Source organism: Coregonus clupeaformis, chromosome 10 (genome assembly GCF_020615455.1).
Source record: "Coregonus clupeaformis isolate EN_2021a chromosome 10, ASM2061545v1, whole genome shotgun sequence".
Taxonomy (NCBI): Eukaryota; Metazoa; Chordata; class Actinopteri; order Salmoniformes; family Salmonidae; genus Coregonus; species Coregonus clupeaformis.
In genome coordinates, this window is record NC_059201.1 from 26,642,662 (window position 1) to 26,664,509 (window position 21,848).

Consider the following 21,848-nt stretch of genomic DNA (forward strand, 5'->3'; position numbering starts at 1 on the left):
GGCATGCTGTCAATTAACTTCTGGGCCACATCCTGACTGATGGCAGCCCATTCTTGCATAATTAATGCTTGGAGTTTGTCAGAATTTGTGGGTTTTTGTTTGTCCACCCGCCTCTTGAGGATTGACCACAAGTTCTCAATGGGATTAAGGTCTGGGGAGTTTCCTGGCCATGGACTCAAAATGTCGATGTTTTGTTCCCCGAGCCACTTAGTTATCACTTTTGCCTTATGGCAAGGTGCTCCATCATGCTGGAAAAGGCATTGTTCGTCACCAAACGGTTATTGGATGGTTGGGAGAAGTTGCTCTCGGAGGATGTGTTGGTACCATTCTATATTCATGGCTGTGTTCTTAGGCAACATTGTGAGTGAGCCCACTCCCTTGGCTGAGAAGCAACCCCACACATGAATGGTCTCAGGATGCTTTACTGTTGGCATGACACAGGACTGATGGTAGCGCTCACCTTGTCTTCTCCCGACAAGCGTTTTTCCGGATGCCCCAAACAATCGGAAAGGGGATTCATCAGAGAAAATAACTTTACCCCAGTCCTCAGCATTCCAATCCCTGTACCTTTTGCAGAATATCAGTCTGTCCCTGATGTTTTTCCTGGAGACCAGGCCATCCTCCAAAGGTCTTCGCCTCACTGTGCGTGCAGATGCACTCACACCTGCCTGCTGCCATTCCTGAGCAAGCTCTGCACTGGTGGTGCCCCGATCTCGCAGCTGAATCAACTTTAGGAGACGGTCCTGGCGCTTGCTGGACTTTCTTGGGCGCCCTGAAGCCTTCTTCACAACAATTGAACCTCTCTCCTTGAAGTTCTTGATGATCCGATAAATGGTTGATTTAGGTGCAATCTTACTAGCAGCAATATCCTTGCCTATGAAGCCCTTTTTGTGCAAAGCAATGATGACGGCACATGTTTCCTTGCAGGTAACCATGGTTAACAGAGGAAGAACAATGATTTCAAGCACCACCCTCCTTTTAAAGCTTCCAGTCTGTTATTCTAACTCAATCAGCATGACAGAGTGATCTCCAGCCTTGTCCTCATCAACACTCTCACCTGTGTTAATGAGAGAATCACTGACATGATGTCAGCTGGACCTTTTGTGGCAGGCTGAAATGCAGTATAAATGTTTTTTGGGGGATTTAGTTCATTTTCATGGCAAAGAGGGACTTTGCAATTAATTGCAATTAATCTGATCACTCTTCATAACATTCTAGAGTATATGCAAATTGCCATCATAAAAACTGAGGCAGCAGACTTAGTGAAAATTAATATTTGTGTCATTCTCAAAACTTTTGACCACGACTGTATGTAAACTTCCGACTTCAACTGTACATGTGAGAACTCATTTTCCACTTTGACAAACATGTTCAGTTAGCACATAAGAAGCATGCTACACCTGAGGAAAGCTCAACTAATCCAACTGGCATTTGATGGGGATATTACGAGAAGATTTCAGGGAGAATGGAATTATCAATTATTCAGGAAGTTCCACAGAGCATCAAGGAAGCTGCAAATCTTTTGAAAAGGTAAGACTGAAACAATGTAGCTGGTTGGTTTTGATCACAATCTTGCTTTAGTGTGTAGGGCGGTGTTCATGGTGCTGATAGAGCGCAGCGATATTTTGTGCAATTGAACCCTTCACTTCTTGGTTAAAAGCGTTTTTGGAACTTTTATTTTTATTGTGGTATAGCGTGATATAAGCACAATTCAATATAATTCCAATGCAAGAACCCAAATGACACCCCTGGGTATAGCTACATATCGGTATGTGTCATCATTTTATTATGGTTTTCTTGGTAGCCTGTTGGTTTTCATTGCTGTAAATGCAACTGTACGTATTGGAAATGTGTTTATGGTAGGCTGGCATTGCTTAATTGATTACGTGGGTCGAATTTGATCCGTGTATTGTGCCATATCACAACGTGTTGCTGAACTCATGAACGAGTGGCATGATTTTCCATGTTTGAAGCTGGCCTGTATAGGCTTATTTATTTGGCAAGACAGCGGTGCACGGCTGCATCTCACTGTAGTAGGCTGTACCTATGTTTTGGTTATTTAGATCTCCATTCGCCTTTTGTTTACTGCATTTGTTTACTGTTGATGTAACTAACCTAAATATAAATTGTGTCATGCCTTTATCGATCTGATATTTTGTTTACTAGGCCTACTACATTTACATTTTAGTCATTTAGCAGACGCTCTTATCCAGAGCGACTTACAGTTAGTGAATACATATTTTTTTATACTGGCCCCCCGTGGGAAACGAACCCACAACCCTGGCGTTGCAAACACCATGCTCTATCAACTGAGCTACATCCCTGCCGGCCATTCCCTCCCCTACCCTGGACGAATTGTGCGCCGCCAATGAGTCTCCCGGTCACGGCCGGCTGCGACAGAGCCTGGATTAGAACCAGGATCTCTAGTGGCACAGTTAGCACTGCGATGCAGTGCCTTAGACCACTGCGCCACTCAGGAGTACTACTTGCGCCACTCAGGAGTACTACTTGGTACCATTGTTTTGTTCTGTACGCATTTGTTCGCGTTCACAGTTTTATCGGTATTCTAAGCCAAACTGCTATTCAGTATTTTTGTTTGCATGTATGCATAACTAGGCTACTACTTTCAGCATTTAGTTTGCATTATTTTGGTAAGACAGCTGTGTGTCCAGCTGCATTCACATAGCCTGTTTGTAATAGGTGAATTGTCCTATCTATCTTGTAGCCTATATTCATTACCAAAACGGCCTAGTTGTAGGGCGCTGTCCATTGTGCTGCAGAGAGGCTACAGATGTCAAAAGTACTCAATGAGTCTCGGCATTTTAACTTTATGTTTATTGTGGTATAGCGTGATTATATCAACAGAATTCAATAGAATTCCAATGCAAGAACTACCCAACAATTTGACCCCTCGCCAATTTCAACTGTGCCCTTAGTCACTTTATCCTGGCGCCAGGTCTGGGGGGGGGGGCCCTCAACCAAATCTAGACCTGTGTACAACAAACGGGAAAAGCATGGGAGTGCGCGTGTTGACCCTTCACTTCTAGAGAACAGGTGACAAACATCTGTTTGACCAAATAGCCTATATTATATAAAACATAATATAGTAATCAAATAGACAACATTTAAAATATTATTCTGTTTTTTTTTTGTCCCATAGCCTAAAGGAAGGTGTGTGTCCATGGTTAATAGAACATAAGGTAAGGCTAAAAAAGGATGCATAATAACATACCCTCTCAAGCAGGGACAAAGTGGCTTTCAGGGCCCCCTCCGGTCGACCAAATGGAAAACAGTACCTGTGAAATAAATCCAGTTTCATTAATGTAGGGTTTCTATGAAGGTACAGCGCATTCAGAAAGTATTCAGACCCCTTCACTTTTTCCACATTTTGTTACTTTACAGCCTTATTCTAAAATTGATTAAATTGTTTTTTCCCCTCATCAATCTACACACAATACCCCATAATGACAGAGCAAAAACTGTTTTTTTAACATTTGTGCAAATTGTAAAAAACTTTACTCAGTACTTTGTTGAAGCACCTTTGCAGCGATTACAGCCTCGAGCCTTCTTGGGTATGACGCTACAAGCTTAGCACACCTGTATTTGGGGAGTTTCTCCCTTTTTTCTCTGCAGATCCTCTCAAGCTCTGTCAAGTTGGATGGGAAGCGTTGCTGCACAGCTATTTTCAGATCTCTCCGGAGATGTTCGATCGGGTTGAAGTCTGGGTTCTGGCTGGGCCACTCAAGGACATTCAGAGACTTGTCCCGAAGCCACTCCTGCATTTTCTTGGCTGTGTGCTTAGGATCGTTGTCCTGTTGGAAGGTGAACCTTCGCCCCAGTCTGAGGTCCTGAGCGCTCTGGAGCAGGTTTTCATCAAGGATCTCTCTGCTTTGCTCCATTCATCTTTCCCTTGATGCTGACTAGTCTCCCAGTCCCTACCGCTGAAAAACATCCCCACAGCATGATGCTGCCACCACCATGCTTCACCGTAGGCTTGGTATTGGCCAGGTGATGAGCGGTGCCTGGTTTCCTCCAAATGTGACGCTTGGCATTCAGGCCAAAGAGTTCAATCTTGGTTTCATTAGACCAGAGAATTGTGTTTCTCATGGTCTGAGCGTCCTTTGCGTGCCTTTTGGTAAACTCCAAGTGGGCTGTCATGTGCTTTTTACTGAGGAGTGGCTTCCATCTGGCCACTCTACCATAAAGGCCTGATTGGTAGAGTGCTGCAGAGATGGTTGTCCTTCTGGAAGGTTCTCCCATCTCAACAGATGAACTCTGGCGCTCTGGCAGAGTGACCATCAGGTTCTTGGTCACCTCCCTGACCAAGGCCTTTCTCCCCCGATTGCTCAGTTATGCCGGGCGGCCAGCTCTAGGAAGAGTCTTGGTGGTTCCAAACGTCTTCCATTTAAGAATGATGGAGGCCACTGTGTTCTTGGGGACCTTCAATGCTGCTGAAATTGTTTGGTACGGACAATTCCTTCGACCTCAAGGCTTGGTTTCTGCTCTGACCTGCACTGTCAACTGTGGGACCTTATATAGACAGGTGTGTGCCTTTGCAAATCATGTCCAACCAATTGAATTTACCACAGGTGGACTCCAATCAAGTTGTAGAAACATCTCAAGGATGATCAATGGAAACAGGATGCACCTCAATTTCGAGTCTTATAGAAAAGGGTCTAAATACTTAATAAATAAGCTATTTCTGTTGTTATTATTTTTATATATTTGCAAAAAAACTGTTATCACTTCGTCATTCTAGGGTATTGTGTTTAGATTGATGAGGAAATGTTTTTATTTAATACATTTTAGAATAAGGCTGTAAAAAGTGAAGGGGTCTGAACACTTTCCGAATATACTGTATTCCTTCATCATAAGACCATTCTTTATCCTCAGGGAGTTCTAGAGTTTATAAATGACTAGCTGGTTCTTGAGATCAGAATGTAAGTAACACTTAGCAGGGCACAGTGATTGGCATCTGTCATTACCTATAATCTGTGGTCTGATGAGTCCCATAGGCGTGTCTGTGCCAGGGTCAGTTACAGACTTGGCAGTAAGTACAGTACACACCTGAAGTGTGTGATCTGGTTCTCCAGCAGAACACGCAGCCTTTCCTTGATATTCTCAAAGCGCTCCTTCTCCTCCACAGTCACCGTCCCTATCCCGTCAGGCCTGAGGGGCATACAGTACCATATAGTTTATATGGTTGGAGCATGGGGCAGGAAACACCAAGGTTGTGGCTTTCATTCCCACATGGGCCACATAAAGTACAATGTATAAACAGTATGTATTAATTGGAAGATCCCTTTGGACAATTGTTTTTGCTAAATGTTATATTAGTATCATCATAATGTCCCAAATCAGAGTAGACAGTATGGCCACCACTGACACAGTAATCACAGGGGTCACACAAGGGTCAAACGCTCACTGGAGGTCTAATTGAGAATTTCAGCTAACATAATACACGTGCAGTATCTAGTTATATGTCCACAGCAGAGCCTACAGTTCAAATCCAGCGTATGTGTGGTGTATTCTATAGGTAAGAGCCAGCCAGCTATCTGAGAGGATGGTTACATTTACATTTACATCATTTAGCAGACGCTCTTATCCAGAGTGACTTACAAATTGGGTTACAGAGAGGAGGGGGTAATTACTGCTTTCCCCCTGCCCCCCACACACCCCCATGCCAAGCTGTGGCCCCCATCGTGTCTGACAGAAGGAGTATCCCCCCCCTCCTTTCTCACTCTCCTTCAATAAGATGACATCCTGGGCCCGGTGACAACAAGCATGTCACGTCTCCTGCTCCTCAAGCCGCTGTCACGGCGACCAGTGCCTCCTCTGTCACATGCACTCACGTTCCCCTGTGCTCACGTTCCCCCATCCTCAGCCGTGTCACTAACTATAAGGAGATAGGCCCCTCACCCATGCTCCCTCTGTGTGTGTGTGTGTGTGTGTGTGTGTGTGTGTGTGTGTGTGTGTGTGTGTGTGTGTGTGTGTGTGTGTGTGTGTGTTTTTCAGGCTATGTTTGTCAGTGTTTGTGTTTTTGTGTGTGTGTGTTCATCTGAGACATGTCATAAGCAATAAAAAGCCAAAGCCTTTAATAACATGGTATGTGATGTGTGTGTGTGTGTAATCTCTGCCTCTGACAGTTCGTCAAGAAAAAACGAATTAGATAATTTCACACTAATTATGCCTAGCCTTATTTTCTGTTCCTACACAGCTTTCATAACATTTTCATAACCTCTATTGTCATGACTACATGGAAATCAGACGTCATTTGTCATAGAGCGATCAGAGAAACTAATAACATCAGAGGAAAACCACATCAGAGGTTTCCACAATACATGACTGGAGCTGAATTACAGCCAAATCACAAATTGACTCGTACATCCAATTTAAAAAGATAAAGGCCATATTTAACTGGTATTTTTAACATTCAAACACCACATTTCCAAAGCGTTACCTAAACTAACTGGAGGTGGAATTAAATCAACTCCAACCCTTAAACAGACTATTTACTTTCAATTTACTCCTAGGCTACTGTACTCCCTATAATATTCAGTTCATGCCCTGTAGCTATAAGGCTATTAGGTTGTGGGTGGGTGAGGGGTGTAAGGGGGGTCAGGGTGGTCTTGGCCAGAGAGGGGTTTCTCTCGCGGGCAGCACGGGGCTGTCATGGTCATGGGGACTGGAGGCGGGCTGGTCTCGAACAGTGGCAGGAGACACTCGCCCGTCACCCATGATGACCTGTCATCCTGTCATCCCTGACCTTCAGGCAGACTGGCCGGCTGGAGAGCTCCCACTACAGTACAGTACAGTACAGTACAGTTCTCTCTCTCTCTCTCTCTCTCTCTCTCTCTCTCTCTCTCTCTCTCTCTCTCTCTCTCTCTCTCTCTCTCTCTCTCTCTCTCTCTCTCTCTCTCTCTCTCTCTCTCTCTCTCTCTCTCTCTCTCTCTCTCTCTCTCTCTCTCTCTCTCTCTCTCACCCCCCCCCACTCCCATCCTCCTGTCTTGGAGCTACACCCATCTCTCTGTCCAGCCTGATCATAGGACTCAAACAGACAGCCCACCTCAGCTTGATCACTGTCTGTCACAGGATGGGGGAGGGAGGGGTTGGGTAGGAGGAGTGTCAGATTGGGGCAGACTGACAGACAGCTGCCCATGACCTTCGCCCCTCACTGTAGTGACACTAGCTTGTTTATGTTGACTAGAGATCGAGCCATGATTACGACATACAAAAGTCTGGGCAGATGTACATAAACACACACGCACATACAGTACCAGTCCAAAGTTTGGACACACCTACTTTTTTTTTACAAATAAAGAAAAACCCTTGAATGAGTAGGTGTGTCCAGACTTTTGACTGGTAGTGTACATACAAACGTACATACGTATGCAAGTACACATGCAAACACAGACATTTTATTATTTAAAAAACACTTGCAATACTCATTAATTATTTCAATATTTCAACTACAGTATTTAATCTTGTTACAACACTCATGTCACTAAGGTCGGGTGGGAGTCACAGTGGATCTATCAGGGAGGAATGCACGTTCACATGTGCATCAGAACTTCCTATTTCCTAGTTGTGATGTCGGAAAAACGACTTTGTTTCATTCAAAACTGGATTTGTTATCATCTTTTGGTTGAACAGGTCAAAGTCAGTGCTGAAAAGTCATCGGCAACTCGGGCAACAACATTTACTCAGAGTTTCCCACTTGAAATTTCGACTTGGCGGGTCATTCAAGTAAAACTTCCCAGTTGGAACTAGGAATTTCCGATAACTCCAATAGCACGTGAACGCGGGAGAAGCAGCACAGACTCTTACCTTCTGGGCCAAGAGGCAGCCTGGGACTTGGAGTCCTTTTTTTTCCTAAACTCCATGATTTTGAGTTCCCTCTTGGGGGGGGTGGGGGTCTCTGGGGTGGGGGGGTAAAGGTAGCTCTGAAGCTCTGCCTCGGTTACAGGCCAGTTTAGCAACTCAGACAGTCTCTGACTACAGGTTACATGAGGGAGAGGCAGGGGTGATGTTATGAGAGCAAGCAAGGGAAAAAAAGAGAAGAAGAGAAAAGTAATAATGGCAAACAAAAATAATAACAGACAATGACAAACAATTCATTGACAACAGAAGAACAGACAACTAAGAAAGAAGAAAAATGTAATAATATACACAAATCCCAACTGAACATGAGAAACTTAAAATCATAAGTGACTGAAAAAATTATATTAGAGAAAGTAAGCTTTGACTGAGGCAACAAAACAACAAGCATGGGATTGGGTGGCTTGGTGATGTATACTGGTCCAGATGATTGCATCCAAAACTGGGATACAGGGTGTTGGGTGGAATACACACTGGGTTACAGTCTTCTCTGAATGAGATTGATTCTTTATAGAAGGTTGGTTGTAGAGTGGCTTCTCTGAGCGGATATTCTTGGTTTGCTTTCATATGCATAACATGAATTCCTGTTAGCATTTCTGAGAGAGAGAGAGAGAGAGCGAGAGAGCGAGAGAGCGAGAGAGCGAGAGAGAGAGAGAGGAGATAGCGTAGAAGGAGAGCTGTACGTCAGTTCTCTGTACCTGTTGCCGTGGACGTGTGATGCACAGAAGGCAAAACTGTAGTGTAGCAGGGTGGGGTCGATCATAGCCCCGTTCTCCGCCCGCTCCAGCAGGTCACCCAGGTAACACAGGTGTCTGTGACACCCCCGCACACCATTACGAGCACAGTACTCATCCATGACAAACACCTGGCCTGGACTGAACCAGCCCTGCAACATTGACAAAAGAGGGGGGTGTTCAATGATAGAATAACTTATACAGTGAGGGAAAAAAGTATTTGATCCCCTGCTGATTTTGTACGTTTGCCCACTGACAAAGAAATGATCAGTCTATAATTTTAATGGTAGGTTTATTTGAACAGTGAGAGACAGAAAAACAACAAAATAATCCAGAAAAACGCATGTCAAAAATGTTATAAATTGATTTGCATTTTAATGAGGGAAATAAGTATTTGACAAACGTACAAAATCAGCAGGGGATCAAATACTTTTTTCCCTCACTGTATGGGATCACATCTCAAAGAAAAATAATGAGGGAACCTCTACACTGTTAACCCTTTTCCTCACCAAACAGGAGTAGGAGTCATTGAGCCTGTGGTCCAAGGTGAGGCGCTGCACCATCTCAAACAGGGAGGAGTGGTCGAAACTACAGGGGTTGGCTGAGATGAACTCATCCATGCCGTGTTTCTGTGCCCGGTCCGCATCTGTGTCCATCCACCCCAGAGAGAGAGAGACAGCCAGCACACATGGAGGGAGAAATAGGATCCAGAGAGGAGTTAGGTATATCAGAGGATGTGAATTGCTGAAGGAGTGAGAGGGCGAGTGAGCGTCACTCAAGCAGTGTGAGGGCCCTATTCTATCAAAACCGTTAAGCAGGTTTACGTGAGACACAAATACTGTATATATACAGTATATATATATGTTTTACTGTTGTGATGTCACGAGAGGCTGTGTCCTGGAGGGACGTTACATCCCCCTGAGATGGCTGCAAACCCAGACAGCTATGGCTCCATCTGCTGGTATGGTCGGGAACTCCAACCCTCTATGGCCAATCTTCCCACGCAGCTGAAACCAATCAGGAGCTGATGAGCTGGAGGTTTGTTGAGGGGAAGAGACACGGTCTCCAAGCTGGGCTCTCTGGAGGACAAGAGTGCTGCACGTCCACTTCCATGAGGAATATAAGGATTTGGAGATACTTACCTTTGGGGAATACTCACCTTTGGATATATGCACCTGTGGAAATACGTGTGGGACATTTGGAAGGACGTTTTGCTGGGTTGGCCACTAGCTGCAACGTGGAATACAGTAAGGCTGGGGAAAAGTTATTTGAGCGAGGGAGAGTTATGATTTTGGATGTGGAAGAGACATCCCTGAACTGTTAACCCTTAAGAGCCACCAGAGAACAGAATTGTGTTATAATTTCGTTAGTTTCCCAAGACCTTTAATAAAATCCTTGTTTTGGTTGAACCTGGTCTCCTTGCACTACTTGAGCAATCCCGCTGAAAGCTGTGTAGCCTCTCGTGACATCACACTGTATACATCAATGGCTTATGGGTGAAACTATACAGACACTCACAGGCCAATAATAATGTTACATTTGTTCTTCGCTTGCACACCTGGTTAGCGGTTTAGATTGAATAGCGCTCTCGTACAGTACGCTTCTTCTGGGGGTGGGTTGTCTGGTCAATGGAGAGTTTCAGTATGGGGTTCATTGTCAACTTGCAGGTGGAAAGAGCTCTGGGCCAAAGGAGTGGTGAGTAGGAGTGGATGCGAGTTGCAGCATAACCAATGCAGATGGGTCATTCCTGTGGTCATGCATGACTAGTTCTATTCTGTCTCAGGGTTTTCTCTGCATAGAAAAGTGTTGGGCGGGCCGCCTAAAAGTTTTTCCGGCCGCCTATGTCCAAACAGCAAAAAAAATAAGAAAATGGGATGGAAAAACGTTTTCAGTGTAAACTTAAATGACTAAAACCAGATATACAGTATGTAGAAAAGATAATGGACCTATATATTTTTAAATAAGATCAAGTTTGAGAACTAACAATCACCAAAATAAAAGCTAGACAGTCAAGGAGAATCTAAATCAAAAATAAATGATGCAGGAGTATTTTTGTCATGGCATAGGGCCCGCATTGATTTTGCCATGGGAAAATGTGTAGAATTGCAGGACATTAGCTTTAAAACGGCAACATTTTGTCACTGCAGCCTCTATGATTTTCAGTCGGTAACCGAACCATTGGCCACACAATTGGCCACGCCCCCACCACACCCACCTACTAAACCCCATTTTGATCCAGAAAAAACCCTGCTGTCAATCTCATTATTACAACGTTGGTCCAGTTTCCCTTGATAAAGGCTAAAGTTAATGTCTGTGGGGTCTTTATCTCTACACAACAGTGTATGTTCTCCCCGCAAATCTCAGGTCCCCTCATATGTGATCCTTCAACCTGAGCATATATAAACTCTCTGAAAGCAGCCTTTCTAATTGTATCCTCACATGATTGAGTGCAACCTGTGAGGTGCGCTAGTTAGACCCATCTCCTTTCCCCTCCCTTCCTCCCCCTCCCCTCATCTGCTCAGCCCATGGGCACATGACCCCTGGGGTCTCCCTAATTAAACGCCCCCCTGTGCCAGTAAAATAGGGCCTGGGACAGAGGAACCCCCTGCCCATGCACCCCTTTGTTCAGAGAGGGGGCTAAATAAATTTGACAACACATTTTCACTTTCCTTCCCAGTGAGTGGGCTTAGGCATTACATCAGGGTCTGGTTAGAATTGGAAGGCTGCCTGTTAATCCTTGCTCCGGCCATCTACCGCTATTTTTATTCTAATGGCCCGTTTTAGCCAGGGCTTAGGGACTGCTCTGTAGGCCACATATCCGCAGGTCACAGCTATTCTAAGCAGCAGTCTGGATAAATAGCCTATGCAGCTGCCCCTCCCGAGACAAGGCTTTACATGTCAATAAAGAGACAACACCACTTATGGAGCATTAACAACAGTTTAAATATAGTGAAACAAATTAGTTTTCGCTGCAAAGTGGATACACACACAATCTTATTTTTACACTTAAAATGTGTTCAGACATAGTGATATAAAAAAAATATATAAAATGTTTTGGGATGTTTTTCTGAAATTCTAAATCACACCAAAGTTGAATGTGACATACACATAAAATCATGAACAATAAATTACTTCGACTATAGAATATCATTTTTATAATATAAAACTCAGAAAATATAATAATACAGTATTACTTTTGTTTTCTCCATTGACCTCGACCTCATTGTTGAGTGAAACCCAATGTGGCGCCCTGCCAGCTGTCAATCACCAAGGGAACAAAGACTGTGCTGTTATGATGCTTATGATCCCCAACTCCCAAATCCAAAAGGTGACTTTGTGTCCCTCTCCTCTGTGACTGGTGGCCTGTCATGTCTATTTGACATTCCAGCGGTGGAGTGGACATGGGCGCTTTGGACAGTAACAGACAATGACACTAGTCACCCCCGTCTGTCTAGGCAGGGGAAGGACAGACATGACAATGATTGATGGATGCTACTCATTTATAGATCCCTGCACTCACTAGGAGAGTTGAGAGCAGAGCATTTGGGGCTATTTAGCGTATGACTTATTTTTTTAAAGGTTTGACCACCAACGGATATGTACATTGTAAAAGTGGTAGTAGTGTTAGGGCAAGTTTTAATCCAAGGTCCGTCTGTAAGGAGTGGAGAAGACTGAAGTAGCATATGATACAGGGAATTGCATGACATCATGAACTACTTGTTAGCATTCAGAATACTCCAGATACATATTTGCCAGCTCTTATTTAGCAGCAAGAAGAAATAAAGAGAGAAAGGCAGGAATTGAGCCCTCTTCAGTAAAGCATGGATATTCCACTGTAAATAACACCTGTCAATTGATTTGGACTTTTAAGCAATTTGGAACAAACATATCAAACTGTATAGTGTCTATAAAGTGTGTAGCCAAATTGCATTCGTCTGGAATATCTTTTATATATATATATATATATATATATATATATATATATATATATATATATATATACACTATATATATACACTACCAGTCAAGTTTGGACACACCTACTCATTCAAGGGTTTTTCTATATTTGTACTATTTTCTACATTGTAGAATAATAGTGAAGACGTCAAAACTATAAAATAACACATATGGAATCATGTAGTAACCAAAAAAGTGTTAAACAAATCAAAATATATTTTATATTTGAGATTCTTCAAATGATGACAGCTTTGCACACTCTTGGCATTCTCTCAACCAGCTTCATAAGGTATCACCTGGAATACATTTCAATTAACAGGTGTGCCTTCGTAAAAGTTAATTTGTGGAATTTGTTTCCTTCTTAATGCGGTTGAGCCAATCAGTTGTGTTGTGACAAGGTAAGGGGTGAATACAGAAGATAGCCCTATTTGGTCAAAGACCAAGTCCATATTATGGCAAGAACAGCTCAAATAAGCAAAGAGAAATGACAGTCCATCATTACCTTAAGACATGAAGGTCAGTCAATACAGAATATTTCAAAAACGTTGAAAGTTTCTTCAAGTGCAGTCGCAAAAACCATCAAGCGCTATGATGAAACTGGCTCTCATGAGAACCGCCACAGGAATGGAAGACCCAGAGTTACCTCTGCTGCAGAAGATAAAGTTACCAGCCTTAGAAATTGCAGCCCAAATAAATGCTTCACAGAGTTCAAGTAACAGACACATCTCAACATCAACTGTTCAGAGGGGACTGTGTGAGTCAGGCCTTCATGGTCAAAATGCTGCAAAGAAACCACTACTAAAGGACACCAATAAAAAGAAGAGACCTGCTTGGGCCAAGAAACACGAGCAATGGACATTAGACCGGTGGAAATGTGTCCTTTGGTCTGGAGTCCAAATTGGAGATTTTTGGTTTCAACCGCCGTGTCTTTGTGAGACGCGGTGTGGGTGAACGGATGATCTCCGCATGTGTAGTTCCCACCGTAAAGCATGGAGGAGGAGGTGTTATGGTGTGGGGGTGCTTTGCTGCTGACACTGTCTGCGATTTATTTAGAATTCAAGGCACACTTAACCAGCATGGCTACCACAGCATTCAGCAGCGATACGCCATCTCATCTGGTTTGGGCTTAGTGGGACAATCGTTTGTTTTTCAACAGGACAATGACCCAACACACCTCCAGGCTGTGTACGGGCTATTTTACCAAGAAGGAGAGTGATGGAGTGCTGCATCAGATGACCTGGCCTCCACAATCCCCCAACCTCAACCCAATTGAGATGGTGTCACGCCCTGACTCTGGGGACTCTTATTTGTTGAGTCAGGGTGTGATTTTCTATGTTGTATTTTCTATGTTTGGATCTAGTATGTCTATATCTATGTTGGCCGGTGTGGTTCCCAATCAGAGGCAGCTGTCGCTCGTTGTCTCTGATTGGGGACCATACTTAGGCAGCCTATTGGCACTAGTGGGTTGTGGGATCTTGTTCCGTTTAAGGTTTGTTGTGTGTTACCTTAGGACTTCACGTGTCGTTGGTTTATTGTTTTGTCGTTGTGTTTATTCGTTATAATAAACATGTATGCATATCACGCTGCGCCTTGGTCCGTCCCGTCCTTCAACGAACGTGACAGATGGTTTGGGATGAGTCGGACGGAAGAGTGAAGGAAAAGCAGCCAACAAGTGCTCAGCATATGTGGGAACTCCTTCAAGACTGTTGGAAAAGCATTCCAGGTGAAGCTGGTTGAGAGAATGCCAAGAGTGTGCAAAGCTGTCATCAAGGCAAAGGGTGGCTATTTGAAGAATCTCAAATATAAAATATATTTTGATTTGTTTAACACTTTTTTGGTTACTACATGATTCCAAATGTGCTATTTCATAGCTTTGATGTCTTCACTATTATTCTACAATGTAAAAAAATAGTAAAAATAAAGAAAACCCCTTGAATGAGTAGGTGTGTCCAAACTTTTGACTGGTAGTGTATATATAAAAAACACAGATTATTTAGCAAACCCAAAAAACATATAGTAAGTGGGGTTTTTTAAATCTTGTTTTTCTCCCAAGAGTTAGCATTTGCAGTGTTACATTATACAGTGAACATATGCAGGTGTGAACTAGCAAGTAGTTATTTGGTAACATTTCACTGATTGCTTCCCAAAATAATTGTGCATAGGCCACACTGTTTAATTCATGACACGGCACTTTTAACAGGGTAAGTACCAGCTGCTGAGAGACACAGGGGCCTCCAGTAGTTGTCAAAAACAACCACTTCATTGAATTCATTTACGTCCTAAATTCTACTGCAATTATGTGAAACATCACTATCGATAAACCATTGTAGTTTATGTTGTGGGTTTTAGCCCTGTTTCTGCCTAAACCCTTTATCACTATATTGGTAATTAAAACTGTTGGAATATATGAGTTGATGATGGCAGTGATATTTACTATTATTGGTATTTGAAATATATGATTTGAAAATACAAGTTGGTGTTTGGAAATTGACTTTTCTAAGAGGGGCGTTAATGTTCAATTAAGTTGGAGAGAGAGAGAGAGAGAGAGAGAGAGAGAGAGAGAGAGAGAGAGAGAGAGAGAGAGAGAGAGAGAGAGAGAGAGAGAGAGAGAGAGAGAGAGAGAGAGAGAGAGAGAGAGAGAGAGAGAGAGAGAGAGAGAGAGAGAGAGAGAGAGAGAGAGAGAGAGAGAGAGAGAGAGAGAGAGAGAGAGAGAGAGAGAGAGAGAGAGAGAGAGAGAGAGAGAGAGAGAGAGAGAGAGAGAGAGAGAGAGAGAGAGAGAGAGAGAGAGAGAGAGAGAGAGAGAGAGAGAGAGAGAGAGAGAGAGAGAGAGAGAGAGAGAGAGAGAGAGAGAGAGAGAGAGAGAGAGAGAGAGAGAGAGAGAGAGAGAGAGGGGGGCAAATATACAGATATGCAGATAGTATAACCAAAGCAAACCAAACAAAATCAGAGTTACATGCATCCTAGTCTGGTAAAGAAGTGAATCCTTAAAAGAATCAAACAGAATCAAAATAAACGTTTTCTAGAGCGGTCTAAGACATAGAGATAAGATAAAGAGACTGAAGAAAATAAGAGGAGGACGACAGGGAGGAGAGCACATTGCTTTGGTCAGATAACCAGTGTGCATTATCTGAGCTGTGCCAGCAACAGGGAAGCACTTACCCTTGAATCCAGCTACGAGATAGCGGGGTAAGAAGGAACAAACCAGAGAGACATAAAGACAGAGAGCAGACACAGAGATCTGACCTACAGCAGCTGGGCTAGGGACCAGGGACACACACAAAGCGAGAGAGAGAGAGAGAGACAGAGAGAGAGAGACAGAGACAGAGACAGATACAGAGACAGAGAGAAAGAAAGTGGGGGAAATAGCTCATAACACTGGTAAAAACACTGATATAATGGGACACAGGGGAAGAGAAACCGTAACCAAAAAAGAGGAAAAACTGAAGAGATGAATATAGATATACAGTTAGGGAAAAAGGTATTTGATCCCCTGCTGATTTTGTACATTTGCCCACTGACAAAGAAATGATCAGTCTATAATTTTAATGGTAGTTCTATTTGAACAGTGAGAGACAGAATAACAACAACAAAATCCAGAAAAACGCATGTCAAAAATCTGATAAATTGATTTGCATTTTAATGAGGGAAATAAGTATTTGACCCCCTCTCAATCAGAAAGATTTCTGGCTCCCAGGTGTCTTTTATACAGGTAACGAGCTGAGATCAGGAGCACACTATTAAAGGGAGTGCTCCTAATCTCAGTTTGTTTCCTGTATAAAAGACACCTGTCCACAGAAGCAATCAATCAATCAGATTCCAAACTATCCACCATGGCCAAGACCAAAGAGCTCGCCAAGGATGTCAGGGACAAGATTGTAGACCTACACAAGGCTGGAATGGGCTACAAGACCATCGCCAAGCAGCTTGGTGAGAAGGTGACAACAGTTGGTGCGATTATTCGCAAATGGAAGAAACACAAAATAACTGTCAATCTCCCTCGGCCTGGGGCTCCATGCAAGATCTCACCTCGTGGAGTTGTAATGATCATGAGAACGGTGAGGAATCAGCCCAGAACTACACGGGAGGATCTTGTCAATGATCTCAAAGCAGCTGGGACCATAGTCACCAAGAAAATAATTGGTAACACACTACGCCGTGAAGGACTGAAATCCTGCAGCGCCCGCAAGGTCCCCCTGCTCAAGAAAGCACATATACATGCCCGTCTGAAGTTTGCCAATGAACATCTGAATGATTCAGAGAACTGGGTGAAAGTGTTGTGGTCAGATGAGACCAAAATCGAGCTCTTTGGCATCAACTCAACTTGCCGTGTTTGGAGGAGGAGGAATGCTGCCTATAACCCCAAGAACACCATCCCCACCGTCAAACATGGAGGTGGAAACATGATGCTTTGGGGGTGTTTTTCTGCTAAGGGGACAGGACAACTTCACCGCATCAAAGGGACGATGGACGGGGCCATGTACCGTCAAATCTTGAGTGAGAACCTCCTTCGCTCAGCCAGGGCATTAAAAATGGGTCGTGGATGGGTATTCCAGCATGACAATGACCCAAAACACACGGCCAAGGCAACAAAGGAGTGGCTCAAGAAGAAGCACATTAAGGTCCTGGAGTGGCCTAGCCAGTCTCCAGACCTTAATCCCATAGAATATATGTGGAGGGAGCTGAAGGTTTGAGTTGCCAAACGTCAGCCTCGAAACCTTAATGACTTGGAGAAGATCTGCAAAGAGGAGTGGAACAAAATCCCTCCTGAGATGTGTGCAAACCTGGTGGCCAACTACAAGAAACATCTGACCTCTGTGATTGCCAACAAGGGTTTTGCCACCATGTACTAAGTCATGTTTTGCAGAGGGGTCAAATACTTATTTCCCTCATTAAAATGCAAATCAATTTATAACATTTTTGACATGCGTTTTTCTGGATTTATTGTTTGTTATTCTGTCTCTCACTGTTCAAATAAACCTACCATTACAATTATAGACTGATCATGTCTTTGTCAGTGGGCAAATGTACAAAATCAGCAGGGGATCAAATACTTTTTTCCCTCACTGTATAGTGAAACTAATAGATATAGATAGAGAAGGGAGATCATGTGATAACAAATATTGAATAGGAGAGAGCGAGAGTGACAATGAAAACCACATTTAGTGACGATAGTAGAGAGAGTTAGGGAGTGTTCTCTTCTCCATATTAATGTAGACACTGCGCTGTGGTTGCTTCGGGTTACATAAAATACACTGTTACACACACATCCCTATGTAACCAATCAGCATCCAGGATAAGACCCACCCTTTGTATAATTTAAAATACACACTTGTGTCATGTGGAGAGAAAAAAATAGAACAAAACAGGTTACCTCGAAAAGGAGTCCAATGAAATCTCTATCTCGACAGATATAGAGTTAGATTAGACATAACAGCAGTGTATATTGGGGTGGCAGATTGCTGGGTACTGTAGTTCTTTGTGAAGCTGAAACAATGAGAGCTACTGTGAGTGTGGTGGGCCTCGTGGGCACAACAGGGGGTGACACTTACAGAACTGGGAGATGGGTGCGTCTAGCTGGGGTGCAGATCCGGCTTTGTTGTTGAGTTTCTGGACCTGGGTGGGGGGGATGGGCTTGTGAGACTGGCCCGTGGCCCGGTACATGGCCTGGACCCACAGGATGCGGTCCTGCTCATCATCACTGGCAAAGATCACAGTATCGCCCTCCTTCACTGCGTTGAAGAAGGTCCTCCCACCATCCAGACCTAAGGAATAAATCCCTGTTAGCAGTGTTTGTAGGGCTAGTGCTACTGGTAAATACCAGTGCCATATATTTAGGCCCTGGTAGTCATTTACATTTTAGTCATTTAGCAGACGGTTTTATCCAAAAGCGACTTACAGTAAGTGCATTCATCTTAAGATAGCTAGGTGAGACAACCACAGTAGCACAAGTACTATTCTAACAAGTAGTGAGTCGTGGTAGTTACTGTATTTCCAGAAAAGGTATCTGACTTCTATTTGCACAGGCTAAATTCCCAAGAGAACAAATGGTTGGTGGTTATTAATGTAGGTCACAAATACTTTATTTGCACTGTAAAGCCAGATTGTGATTATCTTACCTGCCTGAGGGTCGTGTGCATGTTTTGTGTGTAGAGCTGTCTAAGTTAACCAGTTAACGTTTTGTAATTTTAGTACACTATTTTTGAATGCGATCAAAATACACTAAAAACATCCAAAATACATAATCCAAAACAACAGTGATGACTTTGAGGTTAAAGAAAGTGTGCTTTGTCAAATTAAATGATTTTGCTAACCATTACAAAATCAATCAATCAATATGCTTGTAATGTTTGTTGTATACAAATCTTAAATTACAGCTAAATTTCATCAAATTCTGAATGAGCAATTAATTGTGATTAATCACAACAAATCCTTCGATTAACTCGATTGCATTTTTTAAATCATTTGACAGCCGCAGTTGTGTGTTACCTGGCTGAGGGTCGGTGTAGTCAACAGTGTAGCCGTCCAGTTGGAGCAGCTCCACAGGCTCTGCCTTCTTCTCTCTGTAGCTGCACATGGCAAAGGTGTACTGGCTCACCTGTACCACAAAGGGAGGGGAGAGAGGGCTACTATTAGTTACTGTACATTTTATTCATAGTACTATTCCAACTGCCATTTAACTAGTACTTCTTAAGATAATGCATAGTACAATGAGTACTGGGACTCCAAAAATGTAATAGGATTGGTAAACTACTTAGTAATTACTATGTAACTACCATTTTAGTATACCAGGTAAATAACAGACTGAAAGAGAGCATAATATCTTATCAGTTGTCCTTACCCCCATTGTACTTTAACCTTGATCTCACAGATAACACATTTTCTTTAACCCAGGCATTGGACCACTTGTTTGTGATAACCAACCGGGATTAATGGGTTAATGAGCCAATCACCAGGCATAACTGGTGACCAGATGCTGGTCAAGATAGGCATATGGGAAAGCAATCTCTCTGTGTTTGTGTGTGTGTGTGTGTGTGTGTGAGAGAGAAAGAGTATGGGAGGGGATAAGTGACAGCTGTGTTTCCCACTCTTGAACCTCTTGTCAGTAATGTGTGTGAGTGTGAGTGGGTATACAAGGATAATCACATTATAATTAGATGAATGAAGTGGCCAAACCAGGGGAAGAGTGGCTGGTTCAAGTTTGGTTCATGGCTGGTGGAGAGACGGTGACAATGTACAGTGCCTTCAGAAAGTATTCATACCCCTTGACTTATTCCACATTGTGTTGTGTTACAGCCTGAATGGATTCTTTAAAAATCTACATACAATACCCCATAATGACAAAGTGAAAACATGTTTTTAGAAATGTTTGCAAATGTATTGAAAATTGAATACAGAAACATCTAATTTACATAAGTATTCACACCCCGAGTCAATACATGTTAGATCCACCTTTGGCAGTGATTACAGATGTGAGTCGTTCTGGGTAAGTCTCTAAGAGTTTTGCACACCCGGATTATACAATATTTGCACATTTTATTAAAACAATTCTTCAAGCTCTGTCAAATTGGTTGTTGATCATTGCTAGACAACCATTTTCAGGTCTTGCCATTGATTTTCAAGTAGATTTCAGTCAAAACTGTAACTCGACCCCTCAGGAACATTCACTGTCTTCTTGGTAAGCAACTCCAGTGTCGATTTGGCCTTGTGTTTTAGGTTATTGTCCTGCTGAAAGGTGAATTCATCTCCCAATGTCTGTTGGAAAGCAGACTGAGCCAGGTTTTCCTCTAGGATGTTGCCTGTGCTTAGCTCCATTCCGTTTCTTTTTATCCTGAAAAACACCCCAGTCCTTAACGATTACAAGCATACCCATAACATGATGCAGCCACCACTATGCTCTTGCCCCAAATATAACACTTTGTATTCAGGACAAAAAGTTAATTACTTTGCCACATTCTTTGCAGTATTACTTTAGTGCCTTGTTGCAAACAGGATACATGTTTTGGAATATTTGTTATTCTGTACAGGCTTCCTTCTTTTCACTCTGTCCATTAGGTTAGTATTGTGGAGTAGCTACAATGTTGTTGATCCATCCTCAGTTTTTCTCCTATCACAGCCATTCATCTCTGTAACTGTTTTAAAGTCACTATTGGCCTCATGGTGAAATCCATTAGTGGTTTCCTTCCTTTCCGGCAACTAAGTTAGGAAGGACGCCTGCATATTTGCAGTGACTGGGTGTATTGATACACCATCCAAAGTGTAGGTAATAACGTTACCATGCTTAAAAGGATATTCAATATCTGCTTTTTAGAAATGTTACCAATCTACCAATAAGGGCCCTTCTTTATAAGGCATTGTAAAACCTCCCTGGTATTTGTGGTTGAATCTGTGTTTGAAATTCACTGCTTGACTGAGAGACCTTACAGATAATTGTAAGTGTGGGGTACAGAGATGAGGTAGTCATTTAAAAATCATGTAAACACTATTATTGCACACAGAGTGAGTCCATGCAACTTATTATGTGACTTGTTAAGCAAAGTTTTACTCCTGAACTTATTTAGACTTACCATAACAAAGGGGTTGAATACTTACTGACTCAAGACATTTCAGCTTTTAATTTTGTATTAATTTGTAAACATTTCAAAAAACATAATTCCACTTTGGCATTATGGGGTATTGCGTGTAGGCCAGTGACACAAAATCTAAATTTAATAAATGTCTAATTCAGCCTGTGACACAACAAAATGTAGAAAAAGTCAAGGGGTGTGAATACTTTCTGAAGGCACTGTATGTTTCCATGAACAGCAACATGGTGCGAGTGTGCATGTGTGTTTTAAAAGTAACTCATGTTGATGAGAGAGAGAAGAGAGTGAGTATTTATGTGCTTGTGAGTGTACAGTATGTATCTATCCAGCGCGGATACAGTGATATTCTGGATTATTACGTTATTCTGATACAGACAGGGACAGAGAGAGAGGTGGAGGGAGGGGATCAGAGAGTAAGGGGGCGGGCGGTCAAGGTGCTGTTGCCAGGGCCGTTGCCAGGGCGGGGTTATGGCCCTGACTCTGTCACTCAGCGTGGACAGACGGGTGCGGGAGTGACACCCTGTCACAAGAGATGGGAGCCTGACTGCTAGGTGCCAGTCATGCCACGACAACCCGCGGATCCCGGCCAATCCTGCGCCATTGTCACCTCTGCTGCAAGTGGCAGCTCTCATTGGCTGCAGCCTGCCTCTGTGTGACAACAGATATTCACTGTCAGGGCTCTGATGAGGCCCCGGGT

At 43.0% G+C, this 21,848-nt stretch overlaps 1 protein-coding gene across 5 annotated transcripts in view; it reads right to left on the reverse strand.

The window, feature by feature from the left end:
* The window catches only part of LOC121574945 (calcium-dependent secretion activator 1), a 182,433-nt gene that overhangs the window by 65,676 nt on the left and 94,909 nt on the right, over window positions 1-21,848 (reverse strand). For all 5 annotated transcript variants that reach the window (XM_045222924.1, XM_045222923.1, XM_045222922.1 and 2 more), the window contains exons 10-15: window positions 19,056-19,164; window positions 18,119-18,331; window positions 9,122-9,258; window positions 8,577-8,764; window positions 5,068-5,169; window positions 3,233-3,296 (exon numbers count right to left, since the gene is read on the reverse strand). In XM_045222924.1, the coding sequence (XP_045078859.1) occupies window positions 3,233-3,296; window positions 5,068-5,169; window positions 8,577-8,764; window positions 9,122-9,258; window positions 18,119-18,331; window positions 19,056-19,164 (813 nt within the window). The remainder of the gene's footprint in view (window positions 1-3,232; window positions 3,297-5,067; window positions 5,170-8,576; window positions 8,765-9,121; window positions 9,259-18,118; window positions 18,332-19,055; window positions 19,165-21,848) is intronic.